The following is a 16,622-nucleotide window of genomic DNA, read 5'->3' as shown; positions in this document are numbered from 1 at the left end:
TAATGTATGATAACATAATGTTCGGGTACTTGTCATATATTACATTGCATTACATTACATTATTGGCACACAAATTTTTACATTGGATTGAAGTCTTTGAACCTCTGACATCCGAACAATAATGATTAATCAGCTCAAACACTTCAAATATAGAACTTGATTTTCTTTGATATGATTGAAAATTAGAATTGAGTATTAAAGTATCCCAGTGTGTATAGTTTCACCATAATATTTCAGAGTGTGTTTAACTGTATTCATTAGTGAATGTTTGGCTTTTTTTCCCAGGATTCAGAGTTCAAGTTTTATTGTGAATGCCTAAATGTTTAGGATTGATAACAACATTGCATGCTCAAGTGCCTGAACACTCCTGCAGACTAACTCTTTGTGCTGGTTGTATCCTGCAGGCCTTCAAGACACTCGTGAACAACTAACAGCGGACAAAATGTACCTTCCCTGTTGGGACACTTTCAGTCACAACAAACCCATTAACACACCAGACGTACTGTGCTTTTTACCATCACGAGACCAAAGTGGCAAATGGCAAAACAGCATGTTTACAGCATACTAGATTTTTGCAACATTATGATGAAGGAAAATGTGTCCTAAAGCAGATTTTGCATGTTACCTCTAAGTGCTTGAGTAGTTTCTTCTGCCTTGTTTTGATGTTTGTGTTCTCAAATATTGACTGGGCTGTTCACACCACAGGAATAACCCTGATTGATTATGTGTGGATGTGAATGTGTTTATTGGTAGCCTTTTGTCGCGATGTTTACTTTGTGTTTTTTATTCTTGTTCGACAGTCTTTGCTGGAGAAACACAAGGAGTTTACAGAGAAGTTGGAGGAAGTGTGTGATAATCTCACCCTGACAGAAAACCAGCTGATTGGTCACCAGCAGCAGGCCGAAAATGCTGAGTGTGTCACAGACCTGCAGCAGTACCAGCAGGAGCACCAGGTTTGAAATGCATTTCCTTTTAAGAAGCACAGTATGTGTCCAAGAATTCAGTGGGTTTTTTTTTTTTTTGTCAATTTCCATGGGCAGATTATGGTACAATGGGCCCCTAGGCATGCAAAAGGGCCCACCACCTCTCGTGGAGCAAGGCGCAGACTTTTGCTGGTTTTAGCTCTTTTTGCTGTTATTGTTTTGTTTCTCTTTGTAGTTATCAGTGTGTTCTTGTTTTTTTCTGTGTCTCTTTGTGGCAGATTTGTGTCTTTTAGGGTGAATTTTTTTTGTCTTTTTTGGATTTTTTTAAAGTTGTTTTTCTTCTCATTGTAGTAATTTTGTCTCTGTAGTTCATTTGAATCTCTTTGTAGATGTTTTTTGTCTCTTTGTAGATGTTTATTTCACTTTGTAGTTCCTTTGTTTTTAATGTCGTTTTGTATGTTTGTGGTCATTTTGTGTCTCTTCCTGGTCAGTACTTGTTAATAGGAGTGACATTTGCAGGTGAAGGCTAAGAGGCCCCTGTGTCAATAATATATTCATGTCTATTTCTATTTCTCCCGTCTGATCTCAAGGCTCTGCAAAAAGATGTATTGACTAATGCCAGTGCCTTGAATGAGGTCATCACCAGTACTAAAAAGTTTCTGGAGGAAAACCGGAGCAAGCTGACACCAGATCAAATCGCCATCATCGAGGGTAAATTAGAAGAGGCTAAAAGCAAAGCCAAGCTCATCAACCAGCGGGCTGAGGAGTCCAGGAAAGATCTGGAGAAGGTTGTTACCACAGCGATTAAACAGGAGAGTGAGAAGGTCAGAGTTCACTTTTATACTATGTGTTGTCTATAAAAATTGTAATGCATCATATCGTGTTGATTTTGTTCACCAGTCAGTATTTTGTTAATATGTGAATCCATCTGTCTTTCCAGGCTGCAGCTGTTGAACGGCTTGAAGAGAGTAAGAACAAAATCGAAGGTCTCTTGGACTGGATATCCAACATAGGGAATGAAAACGAGAGCACTCTGGATCAAACTGACCATATAAGTAAAGAGAATGGAAACCTGCCAGAAGAAACTTCAGCCACGGGACTGATAAGAGAGGATGACGATGCCAATGGAAACGCTTTACAGACCACTGGAAACGATTTTGGCAGCGAGACCAGCGGGAAGAAGGATGCCTCTCTGGACCTCGATAAGCAGTATGACAGGGTCAAGGTAGAGTTTGTTTGCTGCGAAAATGTAAAGAGGGAATTCTCTAAAGTAGTTCATACTTACATGTGGGAGTTTGTCGCAGGAACTGACTTTCTTTTCAGCAGTGCACAAATTAGTAAAGGCAGATTATCATGTTTGAATCTAAAGCTAGAGGAAACAAGTAGCAAAGAAATGCAGCGATTTTAAAAGTAACAATGCAATCATATGTTAATATCAATTTCTAAATCTGTCGAACAGTAAATGCCAGTAATTAAAAAGGCTTAAGTTTTTATTTTTACTAGAAAATTAAAGGCATACACATCATGAACTTTGACATGTTGCATTACAAAAGATGGAGATAATGGGATGGATTAAATTGTTAAATGTAAATACAAGTTGTGCAATATGTAAAAAAAAAAAAAGATAAACAGCTAGTTTGGTAATATTTAGCAGACTTGAAATTTGAGATAAAACAAAGAGGAAATAGGACTGGAATCTTAAAGCTGATGCTGCAGATTTGCATTTAAAGACAGACAAGAGGCAAGAAATAGTAAATAATATTTTACAATGCTCACACACGTCCTCACACTTTTATTGTTCCTGCAGGCCCGTCATCAGGAGATCCTGTCCCAGCAGCAGGACCTGATCATGGCCACCCAGTCGGCTCAGGCTCTGCTCGACAAGCAGGCCAACGTGCTGTCTCCAGAGGAGAAGGAGAAGCTGCAGAAGAACATCCAGGAGCTGAAGGGGCGCTACGAGGCCTCGCTGACGCAGGCCGAGCAGCAGATGAAGCAGGTGCAGTGTGTCCAGGAGGAGCTGAAGAAGTTCCAGGGTGACTGCGAGGAGTTTGAGGGCTGGTTAGACCAGGCAGAAGGGGAGATGGACAAGCTTGGCGCTCCTGAGGGCTCCCTCAATATCCTCAGTGATAAACTCCAGAGACAGAAAAGCTTCTCGGAGGATGTGATTTCCCACAAGGGGGACCTTCGCTTCATCACCATGTCGGGACAGAAAGTGCTGGATGTGGCTAAGGCCTGTGGATTGACTGACTCTGCAGCTAAAAACGCTCTGCTGGATGTGGATACTTCAGGAACCTGTTTGGCTGTCAAGGACAAGTTGGATTCAGCAGCTGGCAGATACAAAACGCTACATTCACAGGTATTTAGGCTGCAGATGATCTGTTTGCAGTTACCGATTCTTGCCACTGGGGGGAAGCATTTGTCTCTGTTGAAAACCAAGTGGTCACACTACCATCTGTAAGCACTGTGAAAGTGACAGTGCCAGAGAAAGAGACAGTTTTTTATTTAACGATTATTATTATCTTTACGAATTGAGCCTGTTCTGTTCCGAGTGTTTTATGACACAAACTGTATAATTTCATTTCCTTTCTTTCAGTGCAATCAGCTCGGCAACAACCTCAAAGATGTGGTTGACAAATACAAGAAATACAACGACTCGAGCGCTGGTCTTTTGAAGTGGCTCAACAGTTCAGAGGAGGAGGCCAGGAAACAGCAGTCAGAGGCCATAGCAGCAGACCCTCAAACACTACAGAAACAGCTGGAGGAGACCAAGGCAAGAAAAACTACAAGCCAGGGCTGTCATGTTTGGGCCCAGTCTTTGTAGCAAGTCCAGTGCTCAGATTTATCTCAGATTGTGGTCTTATTTTATCTAGCTGTACAATTTCTTTCATATTTCTGTGAGGCCAGCATAACTCTTGAAGCCAACACAGGAATCATGTGAAAAAGGCCTTTTGATCTTTCATGCCGTGAAATACTTTGCATTTTGACGAAAACTGGGTTTCAAAAAGGGTAGTGTTTTATTTGTCCTCTCCCCAGAAAGAATTTACCCTGAAGTTGAGATAAGACCAAACTTTATTTATCCTGAGGGAAATTACTGTACAACAGTTACAACACAACACTGCAGCTTTCATCGACTGAACATTGAGGGGCAGGTCAGGTCTCTTGATATTGAGTTGTATGGTTTGGAGATGCAGGAGTACTGACATGGAAGCTAAGCAGTGTGCTGCTGTTGACGGGAGCAGAGACAAATGTATTTTAGCCAGTTTAAGAAAGACACCTAGAATATCAATAACAGTTAAGTGTTTGCTACATTTTAATTATTTTTTACTACTTTACCTCGCTGTTGGACAGCAGATGGTGCACCAATGCTTCTATGTCTCTATCTTCTCCATTGAGAAAAACAGTAATTTAACATTGCTGAACACAGGAGCTGCTGGTCTAACACTGCTTTGAGCCGTTGTTTTGTTTGTGTTATTGTGTGAGTTTTTAGTGTAATGTGGTTAGTTTAGATTCGCCAGTGCCCACAATAATCCAAACAAACTTGCTAAATTGAGGCAGTGGTAGACAAGCAATTTCTGGGTTCACTGAGCTTAAATTACTATTTTTGCTCGGTGGAGTCTGGTGGCTTTGAAAAGAGTATAAACAGAGACTTGAAACTGTTATCGGCTTCCCTGTCTGAAGAGGATGTCTGCTGCAATGGATGTGCTGAAAATATTGTCATTATAGCATACACCTAGGACCACCTGGGACTTTTTTCGGTGGTTAAAATATGTATTATTGCTGCCTCCCATCCACAGCAGTACATTGCTAAGTATCTGTACTATCCCTTTAATAGATATTAGGCATTAAATAATCCAAGTAAAGGCTTAAAGAAGAACTTTATTAACAAGTAACACATGCAGAACTTAAATGGGCTATAAGGTCACGGCATGTTAGACCTGCCTTACCATATACAGTGTTTCCACTGACTTAAGTACAGCATAGCTATTTTTAGCTCACTGTTCAAATACAAACCCACATGTGAATAGTTTACTCTGGTTATTTGTAGCCCACATACTCCTGCCGGAGGATAAGAAACGATGCTGTCTCTGTCAAAGCTTTTGGCAGCAGTGAGCTTCAACATTTCTCTGTAGGGAGGTAGTGCCTTACAGCATCGATATGCCCAGATAAGAGGCGCCTGTGGGCCAACCAGGGAATGCTGCACTTTCAGCTTTGGTTACAAATCACTGCAAAGAGTCCTAATCCTTCCTCTGAGTGTAATAATCCAGGCAGACAGGTACATCTAAACATATCTGTGGCATGACTCAATATTTCCAAAGATATTCTCCAGACTTTCATGGACATCATCATTTTTATCTTCAATCCACAACATGAGTTAAATGCGTAATCTGACAGCGTGTATAAATGTTGACAGAAGATGTGGATTCAGTTTTATTCTCTCTGACTTCTTTTTACTTATTGATCCACAGGCCCTACAAGGTCAGATGACAGGACATCAGACTGCTATTGATACACTGCGCAAAGCAGCTGAGTCTTTGGTAACATCTGAAGGAGACCTGCTGAGCAACTCAGACGAGATCCAGGAGACAGTAGGTGAGGGAAAAATCAAAGTTGGGAGCCCCCTCCACAGAATATCTGAGAATTCAAAGGGACAGTTCACCTCCAGATCAAAATGTGTATTTTGTCCTCTCTCCTCTTGTGCTATTTATCAGTCTGAACTGTTTTGGTGTGAATTTGCAGAGTGTTGGAGATATTGGATGTCTGCCTGTCTGTAGTTTAGAAGACAGAAAATAGTTTCCACATGAAATTGCTCACAACGACATCTGTGGATTATCTTGAGTAACCAGGTCATGATTTCTGGATAGAGACATTGCTGTTGAGTTTTTCAAATGCATTTTTCAACGCTTTTTAGCACCACAAGCCGAGTGCCATCTCGTTTCATCATATATGAGATGAGGCAGACTACTCTACGGCCAATATCTCCAACACTTGGCAACTCAAAAACAATCTAAATTGATCCATAGCTCTACAGGCAAGAAGGAAAACATGCAGTTTTGAGTCTTGTGAGTCATCATTGACACTGGGATTAAGATTTTGGCCTTTCAATTTGCAAAATGAAAGATGCCAGACATGAAATGCTTGACAGTTTCAAAAGGAAGTATTTCAAAGTACATCTTAAATTAATAAATCTCATAGCCCTGCAAAATGTGTTTTGCAACTTGTAAGCTGGTAGGTTGTTGAACAAGTGGACTGTCCATTTGTAGCAAGCAAAGATGTCCTCATGCCCTAAAGTGTCCACCATCCCTTCTCTAAAATTCATTGTGAAGTGTGGCTGTTTAAGTGACTCATTTGTATCCAGTCACTTGTTTCTTGGCTTACACTTAAAAATGCTTTTACTCCATGAAAATCTTAGCTAATGTAATCCTTTTCCATGGTTGCAGTCCTAAGAAACTCGTAAATGCCAAATAAATTTCTGCGTTGGTTTAAAATATTTATCTAACAATGTGATGCAAACAATTCGAAACTGTTGAGTTTTTAAACATTACCTGATTTGTTTACCTGCGTTGTAGACGACATAGTCGAGCGCTACGACAACCTGTCCAAGTCTGTGAGTGATCGAAATGAGAAGCTGCAGATCACCCTGACTCGCTCCATGAGTGTCCAGGACGGCTTGGATGAGATGATGGGATGGATGGAGGGAGTGGAGGCCAGTGTGAAAGAGAAAGGACAAATTCCCCTGGACTCTGCATCCATTGGAGATATCCTCAGCAAAGAAGTAGTACGTAGTCTTGTCATTATTTTGATAACTCAATCCTGTATCTATTATTTTATGTTGTCTGTGGTAAATCTGGACTTTCACCAGCTTCATATTTACTTTTTTATTAGCAATTAAAACTGTTTTTCATGCTGTATTTTTTAAGGCATTAGAGCAGGACATAGCAAGTCGCCAGAGCAGCATCTCAGCCATGAAAGCCAAGGTGAAGAAGTTTGTGGAGACGGCAGATCCCTCTGCTGCTGCTCTTCTGCAGTCTAAGATGGACGGCCTCTCCCAGCGTTTCACTGATGCCTGTGACAAGCACAAGCAAAAAGTTTCCCAACTGGAGCAGCTGAAGGAAAAGGTGGAAGAATTTGAGAAAGTCGCAGATAAAGTTCAGCAGTTTGTTGTGAAGCGTTCGCAAGATCTGCACGAGACAGACGGGCCGGGGAAAACTTTCAATGAACTGTCTCAGCTAATGCAGGTAACTGTTGTGCTGAAATTGTTTACCACCATAAATGGATACATCTGGTGTCTTAAAGCAATGTGACGTTTGCATCAGAAATGTATTTTTGTACTGCAAAGAATGACTGACAATTTTAATTTAACTGTAGAACACTAAAGCTGAGATGGCTGAACATGCCAATGATTTGGAGAAGCTGAAGAGTCTGTCCAAAGAGCTGTCTGAAATAAGCCCAGATGGAAACAAAGCCCAGATCCAGAGCAAGATGGACAGCCTCTCGAATATTTTCAGCACCTTCACAGACACTGTCAAAGAGAAGTAAGTTGGTGCATGGGGAGGGTTAAAATAAAGTATTTTTTATTTCCACTTTAATGTCTTTTTCCTTAACTGTAATGTTCCTGAAATGTACAGATGGAAGCACGATATGACTGATTCTTGTCTACTGCAGGGAGGAGGAGGTTTCATCCTGTCAGGACCAGCTGGGAGAGTTCAGATCTGCAGCTAATGCTCTCACCAAGTGGCTGGAGCAGACCAATGAGAAAGTGCCTGCGGTTAAGCCGAGCAGCAGTGTGAAAAGTCTGGAGAAAGACCTGCAGACAGTCAATGTAAGTCAGGACATAAATAAAAAATCTATTTTAGTTCAGTCTCACACAGAGTGATATTTAAATGGACATTTTTTGCCCCACGCCTGGCAAGTGGGGTACGAAAAATAATTTTTTATAATGAGTCCTTGAATAGTCTTCTCCCTGTCACTCCCATGCTGCTCACTGAAGTGGGTGTAGGATGCTGATGCTTTTATAACAGCTCCTATATATACTGTGGGCTTTGCACATATTTTGGTAGGCACGCCCTGATTGGCTGGCTAAGTTTGTGCAAACATCAGTGGGTGGATGTGTGCTCCTGATTGGAGGAGAATATCACCCATCAGCCCATGTTAAAAGACCTAGGGTTACAATACTGTAACCTTGGTTATTCCCATATATATTATGTTTAACTGCACTTTAAGTGCTGGAACAGAAGCTATTGATGTTATACTTTTCATCTGGCACAGTGGAGGAGTCTATGTGTTTTGCAACAGATAGATGTAAGTGTGTTTTTAAAGATTAGAGTCCCATCCTCCCTAAACTCCCAGACATCCCAGCCTTCTTTCTCTGCCAACTAATGACGGATGGATGGTACATGTTTACGCAGGACAGTACTGGGAGTGAACTCATTGTTGTCCAGCAGAGAGACTATTAGCTTCACAAGATGTTACAGAAAAAGATCACAGAAGCAGATCATGAATCTAGATAGAGAAGCTAAAAATAAAAAAAGAAATGTCATCATACTTTTCTTCTTGTTTATCCCACCTCTTATGAGACTTTTCAAACATCAACTTTTACTTTTATATGTTATGAATGCCATTCTTTTATCTTAGGGATTATTAGATGAGTGGAAATCCAAAGACCCTGCTGTCCAAGACCTGAACAGCAAAGGATCGGAGCTGTGCAGTCTCATGACTTTCCTCACATCCCCCGCCAAAACAAAGACTCATAACAAGTCAGGTAAACATCAGGGCACTTAACCTCCTGTGTTTGAATCATTCAGTGGGAATGGGAAGCATGGTGTTTGGGCGCACTTCTGAGTACTGTATACTCACTAACCATGGAAAGATCTTGCGCCAACAATCCTAGACAGTCTGCCTGTCCTTTTACACAAGCTTTGTCTTATGTCTTTGCATCAGCTCTTACTAATGGTGGTGGTCCAGCGAGCCATTCCTACCTAACCAATAAAGGTAAACAAGTGTGTATGTGGATGCTGCTGTGAAATTACATTGTTTGTGGTATGGTGTGTGGGTGTTATGGCAGGTTTTCAGAATTCTGTTATGGCTGCAGTGGCTCTGTGCCAAAAACTAGCAACTTTGAAAGATCACCTAAACAGTATGTTCAGATTATGAGTAATAGTGTTACAGGAGCAAGCAGAAGCCAAAATCCATAGGGAGGGAGTTGTTTCCCTCATTTCCCATCAAGCTGTCTCATGAATTAATCAGCATTGAAAGGCACAAACAACCATTTGAAGGACACATGATATGATTAGATAGGAGATATATCCATTAGGCCTCATGTAAGAACATTTTTACTCTTATCTCTACCTCTCTTGCTTTTTTTCCATGAGGCTTGTTCCAAGTGAGATTTACAGAATCCCTTGTAACTGCAGAAACTTGTGGCAAATTTCTCATTTCATCATGATGAGTGCCACCTTTTTCATGAGGAGATGCATGTTCTTATCATTTAATCATTTGTATATTCAACGCTCTGTTTTAAGACAGGTTTCATTCGCAAAAATCTCACACATCAACAACAAGAAGAACATCACAGTGCAAACTTAAAGTCCTGCTGCCATTATCAATGGGCAGATGAAAACGTATTATATTTGGCAAAGTAGTAGTGTTACAAGACTATCCCAAAATTAGAAAGCATTACTATAATTGTTAACACCATGTCATTATAGAGCATCATGAGGACGGGATGGTTTGACATGAACTTAAATGCAAGAAGATGTCTTGCAAAACTGTCCACTGAGATGGCTGAGAGAGAAATACATATTATTTATATACATATACAGCCGCTGGTATGTGAGCACAGTGCATTAGTGTGAGTAACACTAATGAACCGTAGAGGTTATTATGCCAAAAGACATAGAAATAAGGTCTTTAAAAGAAAAAAAAGGCCTGCATACACATCACATTGACACAATAAACAAAATACTTATCTTACAGTAAGTTACAGTTTTCATTTTTTATTTAAAGTTTTATTGATTTAATTGTGATTTAAAGGGAAACAGTTCTTAAGCCAAACAACAGTTTTTCCCCATGAGCAGTCAGACCAACATGACTTGTGCGACTTGTATTGCTAAATGCATGTCTAGATGTCTTAAACCACTCCTATGTGTCATTTATATAGGTACATGCAGACTTGTTGGTTACTGTTTGTAAACATGCTCTCTAGTGAAAGTGAAAGCAAAAGCTGACCCCAGATTCGCTGTCTTTTTTTACTGAATTCATATCAGCGATTAAAGCCAATAGTTTCCACAAATGCTTGAATCCAGGGTGGGACTCTCCCCACTCATATTCTGAACATACTGTACCATAAGGCTGCTATATTAACAGCGCCTCACTCATGATAACCTCTTGATGAAACACCTGGAAGAAACTTAATAGAATTAAATTTGATGTCCTCAGAGTTGATGGTAATTCAGCAGAACATGTCATTCGTCAACGATGGATATGCAAGCCTTGGCGAAACGCTGAAGAGTCGGGCAGCAGAGCTGAGTGATTCGGTGCAGGAGGTGAAAGACGCCCAAAAAGAGACAGACAACATTATGAAGTGGCTGAAGGACATGAAGAAGACTGCAGCGTCCTGGAACAATGCAGCCACAGAGAAAGATTCAGTAAAAACACAGCTTGAACAGCAGAAGGTACAAAAGTCTTTTTGTTTTGCAGCAAATTGGACTGTTTAATTATGTACAGAAATTGCACACAATCCTCACTGACTTTGTTTGTTCTGCTGTGAATGAGATGGTCACAAGACACCCAAGTTGGAAATCCCAGGATGTAAATTTCTTTTTATTATCTCAGGTATTTGAGGCTGACATGAAGGAAAAGCAGGATCAGCTCCAGAAGCTCAGAGAGAAACTCCTCAACTTGATTAAGACTCATCCAAACTCCCCTGAGGCTGCAAAGTGGAAGCAGATGCTAGCAGAAATAGGTATGCAACAAGGTGTTGTCTACAGATGGCTCTGGGTAATTTATGTCACTGAAACTGTCAGAGGTATGTTTAATCCCGCTGATTAAAAATTTACCTCATTATGGCACTGGCCTTTATTACAAATACAAAATAACAAATATGAGATGTTAGAGCAGGTGCATTAGTACAGAAGTGTTTGTCTAGTCATCCACCCACCACACACATGTAATACATGTTAACAGAACATGTCTCTGCACCAGCCCTCTGCCACAGCAGTTAAATTAGCACATTCATTGAGCCAAGTCCTGCACGGTGGGAGGTTTGCTGGGAAAACAGTGGGACAGTGGATAGAAAGGTGCTGCTTTGCTGACTAATGCAGACTGGTGTAATTGTTTGCCCCCCTGCTCAGATGCTGCTTGGGCAGATATCAGCGGCTCTGTAGAGGAGAGGAAGCAGCACCTGGAGCAGTCCAACAAGAACCTGGACATCTTCCAAACAACTGAGTTACAGCTCGGTCAGTGGCTGTCAGAGAAGGAGTTGATGATGAGTGTCCTCGGACCTCTCTCCATAGACCCCAACATGCTTAAAATGCAGAAGCAACAAGTTCAGGTAAGCATGGTGCAAGTGTTTGGACACATTAAAGTTTGTGCGTCTCTGAAAGGGAAATAAAAAAATACACATTTTCTTGTCTTATCTGTAGTGTAGTGTATCAATCTGGATTGTTTTGGAGTGAGTTGCAAAGAGTTGGAGATATCGGCTGTAGAGGTGTTTACTTTCTCTTGAATGTAATGGAACTAGATGGCACTTTGCTTGTGGTGCTCAAAACAATCCCCGAGTAACCGAGTCATTATTTCTGAAAAGAGACTTTGCTGTTGAGTGTTTCAGTTTTTTCAGTGTATTACTGTTTTTGTGCTTTGAGCACCACAAGCAGAGTACCATCTAGTTCCATTATGTTCAAAAGAAGGCAGACATCTCGACAATCGATATCTCCAACACTCTGCGATTCACACTATTCTGACTGAATGTTCATCTTGATTGATTTTTGTCATGCAGATCCTCCAGAATGAATTTAAGAGCCGCAAACCTCAATATGAGCAACTGGAGGAAGCTGCCTCCGCCATCCTGAGCTCCTCAGGCAACCAGGACCCCTCAAGTGGGAAGCTGGTGAGGGAGCAGCTCGCTACCGTCACCCAGAAGTGGCAAGGTCTCACAGGACAGCTGGACCAGCGAGACAGCCTCATCGACCAGGCCGTGGTAAAGACGGGGCAGTTCCAGGAGTTACTGAGGAGTGTCAGTCAGACTGCCACTCAGCTGGAGAATCAGCTGTCCAACCATCAGGGCCACAGCACCCAGCCCGATGCTGTGAAGAAGCAGCTGGAGGACGTCCAGAACATCTCGGCACAGCTGAGAGAGGAGAGGAAGAAGCTGAAGGAGGCTGAGGCCATCAACACAGAGCTCACAGCGATGGTGACCGAAGACTATCTCAAAGCAGACCTGGCCCGGCAGCTGGAGAGCGTTAGCAAGCCTTTCAAACAGCTGGAAGAGAAAGCAGGTTGGCCTTTTTACTTAACCTAATAATGTGATGTTGTAATGTTTGGAAAGAAAGAATCATTCTATTTGTGTTGAGTCACACTAAAAATATATTTATTCTATGACAACGACTTCCCAAAAGGCGAAATTATAGTAATCGCAATCACTCTTGTGGTGGAATGAAACTCTGGCTTTACTTTCTTTGTTGACGTTTTCATAAAAAAATGGTGTCCAGTTAAGTTATCTGAGAACTGCCCACTTAATAATATCAGACATACAGATAAAAAAAAGTAATCTGCAGCGTGGTCCTGATACCTTTTGACAGGGCTCAAGAAAAAAGATTGTCCGTTTGCCCATGGCAAGTAAAATGCTACTTTGGGCGAGTAAATCTGGCAAGTCACTATGATAAAAAATTGATTTGTGTAATTTTGCATTGGGTTTTTTTCGTTGGCGATGACGGAAGTAGCTAACAAGTGAGCCATCTCACTTTCTTCTCCTATCTTTTGAGTGTTGCACATACCAGCACCGACTAAGCACTCACATGAAAATGGTGGCAGTTGCAAACAATTATTAATAAACATTAAAAATGACAATTAGTAGTTATTCAGCAACTACTAATGAATAAAACTATTTTTGGGGCACCCAGTAGCTCATCTGGTAGAGCGGGTGCCCCATGTACAAAGGCTATGTCCTTGCTGCAGCAGCCATTGGTTCGATTCCAACCTCAGCCCTTTGAAGCCCTCTTTCTTCCCCTTTCACGCTATAGCTGTCCTGTCGTATAAAGGCAAAAAGCCCCCAAAAATATCTTGAAAACAACAACAACAACAAAAAATTTGTATGGGGGGCAAGTAAAAATGGATTTTGGGCATGTAGATATCAGACCCACTTGCCATACCGGACAAAATAATAAAACATTAACACTGAACCCAGCCTTTTTTAGTTCCACTTTTTGCATGAGTGGTATTGCAGCATTTAACTCAATAATTTCCTCATTTCTCTGTTGCAGCAAAACGGATTGAGCAGCTCAATTCAACCTTTGCCAGCTCTCAGCAGTTCCATCAGACCTCCAAAGACTTCCAGTCATGGCTGGGTGAGAAGCTCCAAGACCAGTCGAAGCCCCCGTCCATCTCTGCTAAAGCGGACGTCCTGCAACAAACCCTGGAGGAGCACAGTAAACTTCAGAAGGCTCTCAGCGAACAGGAGGAAGCTTACAACACAATTACTGGGGAAGGGGAGATGCTTCTGCAGAACACTGACGGTGCAGAAAAGTTGGCACTACAAGGGCAGCTGACTGCACTCTCCTCCAACTGGGAGGAGGTGAAGAAGAGCTCGGTGGAGCAAGCTGAAAAAGTCCAAACTGCTCTGCAGAAATCCCTCAAGTACCAGGAGCATGCAGAGAAGCTCAGCTCTTGGATTCAAGAGTGTGAAGCGAGCGAGAGCCGAGTCAAACTCACAGTCGATCCAGTTGCTGTGGAGAGCTCCATCTCTCAAGTGAAAGCTCTCCAGAAAGATGTCGACAAGCACAGAGGGATGGTGGAGCAGCTCAGCACAGCTGCAGATAGCCTCCTCGAGGTGGCCAATTCAGACACTGATGCAATTAAAGAGGAAACGGCAAGCATTTGCAAAAGAGTGGATAATATAGTGGAAGGTCTGCAGAGCAAAAGGGAGTCCTTGGAGAAGATCTCACACACGGTTAAGGAATTTAATGACACCTACAAAGAGGCAAAGGGTCAGCTTGAGGGGGCCAAGAAGCAGGTGGATAACTATGAATCACAGGGAGCTCAGGCACATAGCAACAAGAACCTGACCAACATGAAAGCCCAACACAAGAGTTTAGAGGGAGTGCAGAACCAAGTGGAGCACCTGAAGACCTTGGCCAAAGACCTTGTGGTGGATGTCCCGGATGCTGATGGGGTGACAGACCTCCTGCTCCAGGCTGACAGCATGGAAAAAGACTACAGCAACCTCAACAAGAAGCTAGAGGAGACGTGCCAAGTGTTGGAGGGTAAACTGCAGGGTATCGGGCAGTTCCAGAACAGCATCCGTGAGATGTTCACTCGATTCACAGACCTGGACGATGAGCTGGACAGCATGGCTCCTGTAGATCTTGACTTAGCTTCTCTTAAAGACCAGCAGGACAGCATTCAGAGCTTTGTGGCCAAGCTGCAAGAGCTGATAGCCAACACAGCCAACGCTGGAGACAGCTGTAAAAAGATGCTTGAGACTGAAACCTCACCTGACCTGTTAGGCCTGAAGAGGGACCTGGACGCTCTGAGCAAGCAGTGCGGTAAACTGCTGGACAGGGCCAAAGGCAGAGAGGTGCAGGTGCAGAGCACGCTCACCAAACTGGAGGATTTGTACGGTAAACTCCACCAAGCAGAGGATAAACTCTGCAGAGCTGTGGACAAGGAGGCTTCCCAGGAGGCGGTCGGCATGGAGACAGACGTCATCAACCAACAGCTGGAGGCCTTCAAGGTATGGTGTCCCCAGTGTAACTTTAATTTGTTTTTGTAGACCAAAACATGGAATTTCATTGAATGAAATTGGTTAAGGGGGCTCTTTATGATATTGAGAGCATATCGATGATTCAGAGGTTGTCTGCACACGGCTCACAACATGGAAGTGACTGAGATGGCATCCAGCAGCAACTCGATAATGACATCTCCATATCAGCATAACTGCCATATGAGCCAGTGTAGAGCATCAGCAATGAGTTAACCAGTTGGATACACACACAAACACACACAAAGCTGGACCAACAACCACAACAAAAAAAAAGAAGCTCAGATTACAACGTACACAGAAGGAGAATAACTTCTTTCTCTGCTCAGGACGCAATTACTCCACTTCATCATTACATAGCATATTGTTGTGTATTAATGCTCAGAATGTCTTATAGAGAGCATCTGCTGATTATTTTCTCCATTAATGTGTATAACATACAAAAAAAAATAGTTAAAAATCCCCTCACAATGTCCTAGAGACCAGAGTTATTTCTTTAAATGTCTTTTTGACTGACCAACTGTCCAAAAATATTAAATTCACTCTAATGTTAAGACAGGGAAAAGCAGCAAATTTTCACCTTTCGGAAGCTAAAGTGAGAGAATGTTTACATGTTTTACTTAAAAAAAGACTTAAAAACTCAATCACATATCAGTATAGTTGCTCAATAGTTTTCTGTTCATCAACTTATTGATAAATCCCCTAATCAATTTAGCGCATATAGATATAAAATGAATTACAGCTATGCAACACTGATTAAGACAGATTTAAAAATAAATTGCAGATGAACTTTGTGTTTAGTAATGAAAATAGTGGGATGACTTCACAGCTGAAAGCAGAATGTTGTTTACAGTAACTAATTAGAGCAAACATAACATCATTTTCTAAAATTAGATATTAGAAAGCGCAGCTTCCACACATTTGATATGTATACTATTATCATAATCTTTTTTTAATGCAAAGATTGCGATCAGTGTGACAAATGCATTCAAACCGGCAGTTACTGCTAAATGCTGTTTTTATTATAACTATGCATGAATCAATGTAAAAAATTGTATGCTATATGCTTTATGGTCACTTAGGTTTCACACATATTTTCAAAATCTGAACATTTTAAGAATTTACAATTAGTATTTTAGATGCTTTCTGTCCACAAAATGTTGTGTCAGGGCAGATTACCAACAGTCACTGAGCACACTTGCTGTATACATGGCAATCCTCAGGGGACTGCTGGTTAATTAAGGGCATCTGGTGTTAACAAAGAAGCTGCGGCCCGTACACAGACATGGTGCAGGAGGGATGGACCGTCACAGCCAGGTGGTCGCCAGCAGGGCGTTACTTGATTCAATGGTCCCGATAATGAAACTGGGCCTGCGTTCTGATCTCTCAACATCGATATTGTTGTCACGCCTGAACCTTCACAGGCTTACATAATCTTAGGCTGTTGGCCTAAAGTAGCCGGGTGTTCATTTGACCAGTCTGACATGGACACTAGTTAGTAAAGTGATGGTTAGTTATCATTCAAATGCTCTGAAACATTTATAGTTTTACTGCTGGGCTGAGTGTCAAGGTGGTAATATAAATATAGATTTTATAGTTGGTACAAAGTAGGGATGTTCTTATTGACTAACTTCCCCAGTTGACTAGCCTGAAAGTAAAAACAAAAAACTACTCAGAAAACATTTAAAATAGAACACAATTTATTCTACATGGTTAAACATTGTCCA

At 41.6% G+C, this 16,622-nt stretch overlaps 1 protein-coding gene across 6 annotated transcripts in view; it reads left to right on the top strand.

Annotated features, from left to right (window-relative positions):
* Window positions 1-16,622, top strand: part of dst (dystonin) — a 129,205-nt gene that overhangs the window by 72,490 nt on the left and 40,093 nt on the right. For all 6 annotated transcript variants that reach the window (XM_088086183.1, XM_088086187.1, XM_088086189.1 and 3 more), the window contains 17 exons: window positions 801-953; window positions 1,514-1,747; window positions 1,864-2,148; window positions 2,731-3,279; window positions 3,517-3,693; window positions 5,390-5,513; window positions 6,491-6,699; window positions 6,842-7,159; window positions 7,290-7,456; window positions 7,587-7,743; window positions 8,556-8,682; window positions 8,862-8,912; window positions 10,359-10,594; window positions 10,755-10,884; window positions 11,273-11,472; window positions 11,917-12,415; window positions 13,400-14,868. In XM_088086183.1, coding sequence (XP_087942309.1) covers window positions 801-953; window positions 1,514-1,747; window positions 1,864-2,148; window positions 2,731-3,279; window positions 3,517-3,693; window positions 5,390-5,513; window positions 6,491-6,699; window positions 6,842-7,159; window positions 7,290-7,456; window positions 7,587-7,743; window positions 8,556-8,682; window positions 8,862-8,912; window positions 10,359-10,594; window positions 10,755-10,884; window positions 11,273-11,472; window positions 11,917-12,415; window positions 13,400-14,868 — 5,085 coding nt within the window. The remainder of the gene's footprint in view (window positions 1-800; window positions 954-1,513; window positions 1,748-1,863; window positions 2,149-2,730; window positions 3,280-3,516; window positions 3,694-5,389; window positions 5,514-6,490; window positions 6,700-6,841; window positions 7,160-7,289; window positions 7,457-7,586; window positions 7,744-8,555; window positions 8,683-8,861; window positions 8,913-10,358; window positions 10,595-10,754; window positions 10,885-11,272; window positions 11,473-11,916; window positions 12,416-13,399; window positions 14,869-16,622) is intronic.

The sequence above is a fragment of the Plectropomus leopardus genome, chromosome 13 (assembly GCF_026936395.1).
Source record: "Plectropomus leopardus strain MGB_pleo_1.0 chromosome 13, ASM2693639v1, whole genome shotgun sequence".
Classification (NCBI taxonomy): Eukaryota; Metazoa; Chordata; class Actinopteri; order Perciformes; family Serranidae; genus Plectropomus; species Plectropomus leopardus.
This window is presented reverse-complemented; position numbering and strand designations above follow the sequence as displayed.